At 50.8% G+C, this 12178-nt stretch overlaps 1 protein-coding gene across 1 annotated transcript in view; it reads left to right on the forward strand.

Annotated features, from left to right (window-relative positions):
* Cemip (cell migration inducing hyaluronidase 1) overlaps positions 1-3726 on the forward strand; it is a 136233-nt gene extending 132507 nt beyond the window's left edge. The window contains exon 29 of the mRNA XM_050154029.1: positions 1083-3726. Within this exon, the coding sequence (XP_050009986.1) occupies positions 1083-1210 (128 nt within the window). The 3' untranslated portion in view covers positions 1211-3726. The remainder of the gene's footprint in view (positions 1-1082) is intronic.
* Positions 3727-12178: the final 8452 nt, after the last annotated feature.

A 12178-nucleotide genomic window follows, 5' to 3' on the forward strand; every position in this document is an offset into this window, starting at 1 on the left:
CTGATGTATCATAGATTGTTCAGAGCAAGACCCCAGGGAGATTTAACAAGAGGGAGCAGATGTGTGAGTGAGAATTACCGTGATAGCGACCACTTGGTGCCAGCCTCGCGCCGTGATGAACTTTTAATAATTACCTCCTGCATTGACAAATAACTCGGGCAGCGGGCATGGTTCCCTCCACAGAGGAGGAAGAATTCAACAGTTACCTAGGGAGATGCTTGCTTGGATACGGACCCTACCTTCCTGAGCCAGGTCCTGACTAACTATGCCCCGATTATAATGAACAGCAAAACCAGCTACCCATCATGGCAATACTTATCCCATTGGCAGCAGGCAGAGAAAAATCCTGAAAGATAAAAAGCCTACCACAGCAGCCAGTAGAGAGAGGGAACCTTGCTTCCCCAGGCCTATTTCCAGGCTTCTATCTGTTAAATTAAGATGCTGTTGCCCAGGGCTCAGATATACAATGGCCAGCGTCAAGTGGTACTTGTCCAGAGGTGAGAGGTGTGCACTGCCTTCCAGCCTGAGCCACTCCTGATGTATACATGGACCTCCAGGTCACTGGAGTGCAGGGCAGACACCATGCAGCACGGAAGCCTAAGAGCTGGCTCTTACTCAGTCCCACATTATGTGTCGTGCATGTCCTGGGAAGATCCTTCCTCCCTCTTAGAGCCACAAAGTGACAGAGCTGAGGATGAGATCTTGAAGACAAGTGCCACCGCTTCACAGGTGGAGTCCTAGGCTACGGAGACTTTCTGGTGCCCGCAGGTCAGCTGGACGGCAGGCAGGCAGGAATCCTACTGGCACCCTTCCCTCCCCATCCACCCCGTCTCCTGCTGTGCATGGCTCTCCTGTAGCAGACAGAGCCTCTGCCCCTCTGAGGTGGCAATGAGGCCCAAGTGATACCTACAGGCCCCATACAAAAATCCAGTCTGAGCACCAGCTGGGCTGAGAGCTTACCCAAGAGGGACACAGCCCAATGGAGCTGGGAAGGGATCGCTTCATCAGGGCAAAGGATGCTGACGGGGAGTGCTAGGGTGTGGCAGGCAGCGTTTTCACCCGCCTGCTTTCTCCCTTGACAGAAAAAATGGTGTTTGTCGGCTTCAAAGGCAGCTTCCGACCCACCTGGGTGACTCTGGAGACGGACGAACACAAGGCCAAAATCTTCCAAGTGGTACCCATCCCAGTGGTGAGGAAAAAGAAGTTATAAGGACAGCGGCCACTTGTCAACACCCCAGGCTGGACTCCTACAGCAGCCAGGGACAGAATGCCTGGGTCCCCTGGTTGTCAGCCCCGCTCGGCTAAGGCACAGATATCAAAGACCTCGGTGCTGCCACCTGCCCCCAACTCAAGTCTACCTGCGGCAACCCGGGCAGTGTTGGCTGATACTACGACCTCTCTTTCTTGGGTGCTTCTCTCCTGCCTGTGCCTCATCAGGAGAGGCTCGGGGACCATACAAAGAGACCTGGGTTGTGCTGCCAGCAAACAGCCACTGTGGCAGGAGTCTGACCCCAGATGGGAGGGGGTCCAGATGATGGGACCACTCCCAGATTTCCACAGCCACTTGCGGACACATTAAGTGGCGGATGGAGGGAAGGCCATCTTTACTCCTTTAAGCGTGGATAAGGCTTCTTGGGGTTAGGAGCTGGCGTGCAGACAGAGCTGGCCAGAGTGGCAGACTGTGCTGGGGAGGAGATGGAGTCCTCTGTTCTGAGAGGCTCCCTTTTCAAGACTTCAGCTGGTACATTGCAGTGGGACTAGGTGGCTCCTGGTGGCCCTTCCTGGGACTGCAGAACTCGACAGTGTTTTGCTCTGTTCACACTACCCAGGAGCATGGGGGAAGGCTTCTTCTGGGGCGCCGTGGTGCTGGCAGGAAGGAAGGACAGAGATGGTAGAGAGAGATGAGGTAGTCTCTGTCGTGGTCCAGAGGTGGAAGGCTTTCCTGCTGCTGCCTGTAGCCTCTGTGTCACGGCAGGTTACCGTGCCTTCCACGGCTGACCCACTTGTGATAGAGAAGCAGGGTCGGCAGAGGGAAAAGGGCTGAGCTGCGGTGCGCAGAACCTAGTTCACAGTGGTCTCCAGCCAGCCCCCTCTGACTCCGAGAGAGGGCAGAGAGAAGTTCACAGACCTGAGCCTCTACAATGGGCCTCCAGAGTCTACTCTCCTCCAAGAGCAGAGTAGACAACTCCAGGATATCTGAGCATGCTCACACCACGGTGAACCTGGGGTGTCAGATCTCCAGAGAGAGCCTTGGGGACTCCTGGAGGACATCCCAGTCCAGAGCTTTGCGCCTACATCTGAGGAGAGTAAGACCCGAGATGGGGAAGAATCACATGACCAGACCCATGAATCCCGATCTCAGTATACACTGCCACATCATGGCGCCTCAGCAGCTAGCCCGGGGTGTCCAGTGCTGAAGGAGCTGCCAGAAGGGGGCGTATCCCGTGCAGCGGGGAGAAGAGGTCAGAATAGAATGATCTTTTGTAAAGGGCTTTTTCCATCTTGCACCTCAGTGCACACTGCCCGCTCTCCTCCAGGCACTAACCCTGCCATCTTCTCTTTCTTCAAACTGCCTGCCTCCCTTGGGCATGGGCTGCTCATGACTGTGGAACCCTCTTGGTGCTATCGTATTCCACGGCGGTGCTGGAAAGCCCAGGGGCTATCATCCGGGTATGCCAATGCTCTTCTGGTGGGCCAAATTGGCTTTTCACGGGGATCTGAGCATGGTTGGTTCCGGCCCAGGGTCTCTCAGCTAGTGTGCACCCCATCTGAGCAAATAGCTCAGAGGAGCAGAAACTATCCATGTTTGATGCTCTTCTGGGGTATCAGGTATTCCATGGGGTTCATAAATGGCATGGGTCCCCTTTCCTTCCCAACCACAAATTCCTTCAAAGACTTTCTTGGTCCTCTTTGCCCAGCGGTGCCAAGGAGCCTTATTCCCAGAGCCCACTCCCCAGGCTGAGCCAAATCCCAGAGGGTCTTTCCCACTGAAGGGACCCAGCGTCTTAAGAGAGGGTTGCTTCAGTGGCCAACATCAGAGGAAAGACCTCTTCTGGGGAGATGCGTGGGAGTGGGGAAGGGTATAAAAGTGACCTCATCTTTTTCTTGTTGAAGCTTCATTGAATTTTCAATGCGAGGGGCTCACATTGTGAGCCACTTAAGATGCGATCGGTTTCCGGTGGCCGTGAATGTTGAATGTCTTTGGCTCGGTTCATTTCAGCAAATACCTATTGGAAAGTTCTCCAGGTTTGTACATATGTTGAACAGTGCGGAATTCTGTACAGAAAGGGTTCTTTCCTAAACCATCCACCAGAGTCCCTGGTCCAGGCATTTTCTTGGTAGTATAAATGTCTTTCTTGCTTAGAAAGTTGCTTTGTCTCTTGTGTTCATCAGCATTGCCACTGATTTGGGGGCCTTTGATTGAAAGGCTCCTGAAGGGCTCATCTTTCTGTTGGCTAAATAGCTGGTCCTTTCTCTGAAATTGGATGTACAGCATGTTTTGTATGTAAATGTTTCTTGTGGGTGTCACCATGAACAAAGGTCTATTTTCTATTTATTTATTGTATATGTACTTCAGGAGGAGTGAAGAATCATCTTAAGTATTGTGTCAGAGGATGTCCTTTGGAGCACTGGGAAGGGGTGTGCCCAGAGCTGAGGACATCAGCTCTGGTTTGGAAAAATTCTGCTGTACCATATGAAACATACAAAAAATGTCATTGTCTTGTCTGCGTAGTTCATTTCCTGGGACAGTGAGTCTCGTGTTAAACCATTTGTCTGTGGAAAATAAGATGGAAATCACCCAAGTCTGTCTGCCCCACTTACTTCCTAGTCTTGTTCTCAAGAGCCATTTGTGTATCCGAATCCCACCTCGCTCGCATCCCACAGGAGCACTGGGAAGAGCAGAGGGGGGAGGGTGTGCTGGCGGAGAAGACGCTATTTGTGTGATCAGGCAAAGACTCTTGCCTTATCCCCATGTCCCTAAGCCACCAGGATGCTCTCAATTATCCCTCTCCTACTGGGGAATCTGGGGGAGGCATCACACCGTGGAGCCAGAAGACCAACTGCCCTTCCTCTCAGGTCCTGACCACAGGACAAACTCCACGTCTGAGAGGGGCGTGGGCACAGAGGTAGAGAAACAAGGCCAACCTGAACCCCAGACAAGGGCTAGGGATAGGTGGAATGGGCTCCGGAGGGGAGTGAGGAGGCACACTGAGCAGAGTGAGACGGTCTGAATGACTCTTGGATACTGACATTTAAGAACAATGTAAAATATAGTTCCTTATCCATATTGGTCACACTGCATATTCTCCACGGCTGGAGGAATCTAGTGAACGTCATTGTTGACTGTGTGGATATAAAGCATGTCCCGGTGGGTTCCTGGGGACTGTGTCAAAAGCAACAAGATGTCCCCTGGGTCCACTCTGGTCAAGTATTGTTTCTTTAAAACTTTGGATCCTCCTGGGAGTTGCAAGGTCCTATAGAGCCCAGGGGGTAAAAGTACTTGCTGGTGTCCTCAGTTTCATCCCCAACCATGTACTGTCACACACACAAACCCTAATAAATACAATTTATTTTCTTTAAAGACCTAGTCTCAAGGAAAGACAGGAGAGGGAGGAGAACAGGGGAGCAGGGGAGAAACTTTAGCATTGGGAAGCAATCACGTTTGAACTCTTGTCCTATGCCAGACACCATGCCCCAAAAGCAACAGTAAACAGTAAAATATGCCAGGGCATTCCCAGGGAGGGGTGTAGCAGGATTCTTTAAGTAGGGAGGAATTTTAATGTCAGTTAGAATCACCACAAAGGCCAATAGGCTGGGCAGAGATATCAGGGTTCACCTCAGAGTCATGTAGGACAAGAAAGGGACCTTTACAGTCCAGCCAGGGGGTAGTGACCAGAGTTTGAAGACTTGAGGACATCCAAGCATAAAATGTGCTACCTTGCAAGAGGGCTGGGTAGGAAGCAGGCAGGGCAAGACACCAGATGATGATGAAATGATGGGTAGAGATGCCCTAAGATTCTCAGCCAAAAATGTCCCCTCCCCATCAGTTTAGTAGGGGATTCATTGTAGGAGTTTGACAGCCTTTCCTGTATCAAACAGTGGCTAAGAGAGAAGCACATGGAAGTCACATGAGAGACTTCCACAGCAAAATGTCAAATTTGCAGGTGCGTTGGAAATTACTGGAGCTTTGCGAATGAAGCATATTATAACTCTAGTAAGTAGTTTTATATTGTTTGGCTTATTGAGAAGATAAGATGAAATACATTTTCATTTTTCAGATCTATACACTTTTTTTTCTTTTTCAACTTACGCTGACATATACAAGTAAGGGCCAAATCAGTAACAGAGACCCCTGGATGAACTGTCAGGAGGCCTTTGACAGGTGATTGCCACTGCCAATTGGATCCAAATGTGACTAGAACGGACCCTGACGACCTTCGGTTGTTTCTGATACGGTCACCAGGTCCTCACGAGGAGGAGCTGTAGAGCACTGGGCAAGCTCCTAGCCCCTGTCTAGATGCTGGCTGGAGGCTGGCTGGCTGGCTGGCTGGCGATGCGCTCAACACCACCAGGGAAGAGGTGAAGGCAGAGGAGGCTCCATGGAAGGAGCAAGATGGCACTGCGGAGGGTTCTGTGGACATTGCCTCCTGAGGACCTCATGATACAGCCCGGAGGCAAAAATGAAGGGAGACCTTCTACAGTTTGGGCGGAGTCAGTGAGGGAGGGTCACTCCGAGAAAACATGGATTGGCCTTAGGTGGTCAGGAAGGTTACAGCTAAGTTCTGTTTAAATGCCCTGGTAAGCCATCTAAGGAACTCAGGAGTATTTATCCCAGTTACTAACAGGGCAGTCTTGGCTGGGCACGAAAGAGTCCTTAGGTGACAAATTCCTACCTCTCCATCCCTAACCACCACCTCGGGGCCCCAGATTAGTCCCAAGACAGAACTCTTGTCTTTTCTCCTCCTTCCTCTCCTCTCCCCTGGGCCTTGAGGATCTCTTTGTCTCTCCACGTGGCACACCCATCCCTCACTCTCCCCCACTTTGCTCATGAGCTCCAACAAAGCACCCAACCCAGCCCCTGGCCCAGGATCCTGGGGTTTGTAGCTTCTGTGGGCTGTCACCCTTCCCGCTGCCCCCAGGTGGTGGCTTCCTGAAAATAGGGACCTCTGCCTTTCTTATCTGAGATTGATTGCTCTGTGCCCGGGTGTTGACTAGATTCCCCTTCTGCTACCACCAGTGAGGCCAGGATTCTACTAGCTGCCTGTAACCCCAGCTCAGTCCCCGCCCTGCAGGCTGGGAAAATGGGAGGTCCTCACCAGGAAAAGCAATGGGATATGGGAGGGAGGAGCACCTCCTGAAGAAGAGAGTCCCGTGACCACAGACTGTGTTGGGGGTAAGGGAGGAAGAGAAGAGCGGAGTGGAGAGAGAGAGAGAGTTCCCTGTTCCCAGAAACTTCCAGAAGCACCTTTCAGAATCAAGACCCCTCACACACTCTGTCTGCAGCTGCTGCTGAACACCAGCATCAGGAAGGCAGGCTATTGGGACTGGGGATTTAGCTCCAGGTAGAACACTTGGCCTGACTCTGGTCCTCCTCACTGAAGGAAATCCAAGCTCTCAGCACCCCCTACCGTGTACACAACACATGCTGCATTCTGTTTTGTTTTATTTTAAAGGATGTGTCTGGGGAGACGGCTTGCTCTGTGCAGTGCATGTATGTAAACATGAGAACCTGAATTCACATCCCCAGCATCCATGTACAAGTCAGTGTTGGGGCTGGACACACGGTGCAGCTCTTGCAGAGGACCAGGGTTTGGTTCCCAGCAACCAAGTGTGGTAGGTTACAATAACGCATAACTCTAGCTCTGGGACATTTGACGCCCTCTTCTGGCTTATGCAGGAACCTGCACTCCACTCCCATGCACCGTACACAGACACACAGAGACACAAGCACAGACACAAACAGATCAAAATGAACCAACGGTTGGGGAACCGGAGAAATGGTTGGGTGGTTTAAGAGCACACACTGCCCTTCAGAGAACCAGAGTTCAGACTCCAGAACCCTTGCTGGGTGACTCACAACCATGGGCAACTCCAGCTCTGCAGGGGTGTGGGAGGGGGCATCCAATACCCACAGCCTCTTTTGGCCTCTGAAGGTCTGCACACTTGTAGCACCCTGTACTGGGCTAGTTTTGTGTCGACTAGATATGAGCTAGAATCCCCAGAGAAAAGGGAGCCCAAACTGAAAAAAATGCCTCCTCCGTAAGATCAGGCTGTAGGCAAGTCTGTAGAGTGTTTTCTTAAACTGTGATTGATGAGGAAGGGCCCAGCCCATTGTGGGTGGGGCCACCCCTGGGCTGGTAGTCCTGGGTTCTATCCAAAAGCAGCCTGAGCAAGCCTCGGGGAGCAAGCCAGTAAGCAGTACCCCTCCATAGTCTCCGCATCAGCTCCTGCCTTCAGGTTCTGCCCTGTTTGAGTTTCTACCCTCACTGTTTTGGATGACAAACTGTTCTATGGAAGTGTGAGCGAAATAAACCCGTTCCTCTCCAAGCTGCTTTTGGTCTTGGTGTTTCATCACAACTACAGTAACCCTGACTAAGAGATTCAGATATATACATAAAGAGAACAAAATAAATCTGTTTCACTAATTATTTACGAGGGGATGTGTGATGTGCTCGTGAGTACTTGGGAAGCTGTCAGGGACCAGCCTCAACAAAATTACCTTTCTTCCAGAGTGGAGGCATTGGGAATTTAGAAATACAGTAAAGAATACAAAGACGTAAACAAAAATAATAAAACACAGAAACACATAGGATAGTATCAGGAGGGAATTTCAGTGAAAATTCATCCGTGTTTAATTTTCAACAGGTAGGAGTAGAACAAAAGGACTACACTAATGTACAAATTGAAAGTCCAGGGTACAGTCAATGCTTGTGCCCCAGACTCTTGCCCTAGACCAAACACCCTGTACGCAAACCACTCCCTGGGTGGAATCCCAAGTTATTTCCATAAAGGGAACCGGAACTTAGTTGGATCCTTAGATTTTTGTTTTGGGTAGGAACCAACTACTTCCCTATTCCCAGAGCACAGGGTCCGGCAACTAGCCACACCTGTTGACAATAGCCTTGAGAGAGCAGAACTCTTGATTTACAACAAGCTGGGGCCTTTGAGTTAGAAGCCCAATAATCTCCAACTAAAAACAAGTCCTAAAGTCTCTGACCTTTGGCCTCTTTGGGTCTCCACAGAAGGTGAGATTTCAGATTCCTCTGGAACCGGAGTTCCAGGCTGTTGTGAGCTACTTCATATGGGTGTTGTAAACAGGATCTGGGTCCCTCCTCAAGCACAGCCCATGCTTTTAAACCCCCGAGTCGTCTCTCCAGCTCCATATGCGCCTCATCTTAAGTGAGCCCCAGAACAGTTGCCCGCATGGTCAAGTGTGGCTCGCTTTGAGAGTCACCTAGAGCGTAGGAAACAGGCTTGCCACGGGTGTGTCAAATGGGCTGCTTAGCCATTATTTAGCTGTCCAGCTACTACCCCACATTGCCACCCCCTCTCCTGTCATCTCCCAGATCCCCAACTCACTAAATTCATAAAGAAAAGGGACGAAGCAGTCTACAGAAAAACTGGTACTAGGTACCATCCAGAATAAGAGCAGAAGAAAATAGGCCTGGCATCCAAATGCTTGAGAGGGATGGGTAGCACTTGGGTGTGCTCTTCCTGAAACAATGCCATTGAGGTGTTCTCCCGGCCAGATGTCACAGCACTAAGGGTTGTGGAATGAGGAAGAGGTGTCAGAAGAGCTGGTAGCAAAGCCTGAAAGGAGAGAGACTTGGAAAAGGCTTTGTAGATATCGAATCTGCCAGAGGGCAAGGCTGGGGTCCCCCAGGGAGCCCCTGGGAGTCCTCAGAAAGGAGGTTGGGTTTTTGTGGTAGACTCCCAAAGAGCACAGGCAGGGGAGGGAGCAGGTAGGAAAAGCCGGGCAGATTCTCCTTCTTCCCCGTGGGAGGAAAGCCTGGTATGTTGTCCTAGACGTTGATAGATCTGTAATTGCAGGTTGAAGAATGCAAACAAAAGCTAATGATGATCATTCGTTCTACTCAAAATAAGATGTCTCCATCCCAAACCACTGCAGAAGATGAAAACAAACCAAATGCAGTCTTCTCGGAAAGGGGGCAGAAGAACCACCATGAGATAATACAGGTGATCTCATGGCCTGTGGGGCAGTGGGCAAAAGGGATCCAATCCCAGCAGCAGCCCCAACAGCACAAAAACAAGCTGCCCTGTGAACAAAGACCTGTGAGCATCTTGAAATACTTCAAAAAGTGATCAGAGATTGGCCATTTCAGCGCCCTCCCCCCAACTGAGAGAGTCTGGTAACTATGGAAACGTTGGTGGCTATTAAAGCCATCATCAGGGCGCCCACCACACTACTCAGTCTTTGGGGGGGGGATATTCATTCAACGTTTTCCCATGACAAGTCAATGACCTGGGGGACCGCAGGAGATTCCTGGAGACTAGACCAAGCTCTCGGAGTACAAATGAAGTAAGGGAGGGGTGATTATATGAACAAAGGGGTCAAGACCATGATGGGGAAACCCACAGCATCTGCTGACCCGAGCTAGCGTGAGATCACTGACTCCAGACTGACAGATAGGGAACCTACATAGGAATGAACTAGGGCCCCGATACAGGTGACAGTGGTGTGGCTTGGGCAATGTATGGGCCACCGGCAGTGGGACCAGGATCTAACCTGCATGAACTGACTTTAACTGACTTTGTGGAACCCATTCTCTTTGGAGAGACACCTTACTCAGCCTAGACATGACAGGGGTGGGGTGGGGGTGGTCCTGTCTCAAGGAGGTGATGGGACCAGACTTAGATGACTTCTTAGGGGCGGCCTTACCCTTTCTGAGAAGCAGATGGTAGGGGGTGAGGCAGAGAGTTGTGGGTAGTGGGAGGAAAGGAGGGAGGGGGAACTGGGATTGGTATGTAAATAATTATTTTAAGAAAGCATTCTAACATGAGCAAGGAACTCAGGACCGCGAGGGGTGCACCCACACACTGAGACAATGGAGATGCTCTATCGGGAACTCACCAAGGCCAGCTGACCTGGGTCTGAAAAAGCCTGGGTTAAAACAGGTCTCACTGAACATAGCGGACAATGAGGACTACTGAGACATCAAGAACAATGGCAATGGGTTTTTGATCCTAATGCATGTAATGGCTTTGTGGGAGCCTAGGATGTCTGGATGCTCACCTTACGAGACCTGGACGGAGGAGGGTTTTCCTTGGACATCCCACGGGACGGAGAGCCCTGATTGCTCTTTGGGCTGACGAGGGAGGGGGAATGGATTGGGGGAGGGGGAGGGAAAGGGGAGGCGGAGGTGGGGAAGAGACAGAAATATTTAATAAATAAAAAAAAAAAGAAAAAAAAAAAAGAAAGCATTCTGGGTTTGGTGGTGAGCAGCTAGCAGGTATCTGGCAAGTAGGCTGTTAAGGTCTACAGTGTTCGGAAAGCCCAGGCTTGTGTGAACTCAGCAAACTCCCCGGAGATTCTGCCAAGGACCCAGCCTCCAGCTCAGAGCTCCCAGACTGGAACCCTGTGGAAAGGCTCTTGACTCTCTGGCTTTATAGCACTGGGTGGGACCACTTGAAAATCTGCCTGCTGGAAATCTGTGTCAGCAGTAATCACAGTCAGCCTGCAGCCTCCTGCTAGTCACGGAAGATTCCGGAACTCTGCAAGCAAGACCATTTCACCTGGGAGTGAAGGCCGCCGCCACAGGCTCAGTCAAGAACCACAGTGGTGGGAACAGCAAGCTGTCCTGCCTGGAAGGGAGCTGTGTTTTCCAGGAAGATGGCCGTCCTTCTAGAACAATCTCTGTGGCCAATGCAGTTTTCCATTCCAGTCATTTACTTCGGGGTTTAAAACCACAGCGAAGAGAGTCTTGGTCCTCTATCTTAGTAACAGTTTCTACTGCACCAAGACCATAAAAGCAAGTTGGGGAGGAAAGGGCTTATTTGGCTTACACTTCCACATTGGAGTCCGACATTGAAGGGGTCGGGACAGGAACTCAAATGGAAGGAACCTGGAGGCAGGAGCTGATGCAGAGGCCACGGAAGAGTGCTGCTTCCTGCCTCTCTGTGGCTTGCTCAGCCGGTCTTCTTGTTGAACCAGGACCACCAGCCCAGGAATGGCACCACCCGCCATGGGCTGGGTCCTCCCTCATCCATCACTAATTAAGAAAATGCCTTGCAGCCAGATCTTGTGGAGGCATTTTCTCAGGTGAGGTTCCCTCCTCTCAGGTAACTCTTCTAGCTAGTGCCAAGTGGACGTAAAGTGAGCCAGCACACCCTCCACAGAAGAATGCTGCGGAGGGGACGCTATGACTGGGAAGTTTAAATTGATTTTAACCCTTCAAACTCTGTGTACGCACCTATCATTAAAAACAAACAAACAAAAAACAAGAAAAGCTGTCTTAGTGTTCCATTGCTGTGAAGAAACACCATAACCATAGCCAGCAGCCGCCTTGAGGGAGAAAAGAGAGCCAAGGACTGAAGACCTATGCATAGGGGGTAGGGACGTACTGTCCAGAGCTGGCATGTCATCTGTAAATGACATCTGTAAATTCCAGAAGGAGGGTCCTGCCTGCCTTCTTCACCTCCACTCCATCATCCTCAAGATGCCCAGGATCAGTGGGGCCCAACACTTAGTCAGGGAGCGAGCAGGTGAGTCTGCGGAGAGGTCCATGGAACAGGACCCCCAGGTAAATTGGGTGAGCTAGGGCAGACTTTAGAGGTCAAACGTCATTCCTTTGTGGTTGGACTTTGGAGGGGGCAGGATGTTAACTTCTCCGGGCTTCGGCTTCCCTATGTGTAAGGTGTGTGTGTGTGTGTGTGTGTGTGTGTGTGTGTGTGTGTGTGTGTAAAGTATACACATCTTTCACAAGACACTCTGAGCGCGGCTGAGCAATGAATAACTGCGGGAAAATTCTCCCCAGAGGACTGGTGGAGAAGACGACCAGCTGGCGCGGCAGCCAAGCACAGCCGGTCTCTGCTGCCCCCTAGTGGACTCAACGCTCAAATTGCAAACTAGCTCTTAAATGGGAAGACAGTGTTGAGAGTTGCCGACTGTAAACCCAGGAGCTGTTTTGTTTTTCAGGCTGTAAAGAAAAGAGAACGT

The sequence above is a fragment of the Alexandromys fortis genome, unplaced genomic scaffold (assembly GCF_014885135.2).
Source record: "Alexandromys fortis isolate MF-2015 unplaced genomic scaffold, M_Fortis_MF-2015_v1.1 scaffold_86, whole genome shotgun sequence".
In the NCBI taxonomy this organism is placed as follows: Eukaryota; Metazoa; Chordata; class Mammalia; order Rodentia; family Cricetidae; genus Alexandromys; species Alexandromys fortis.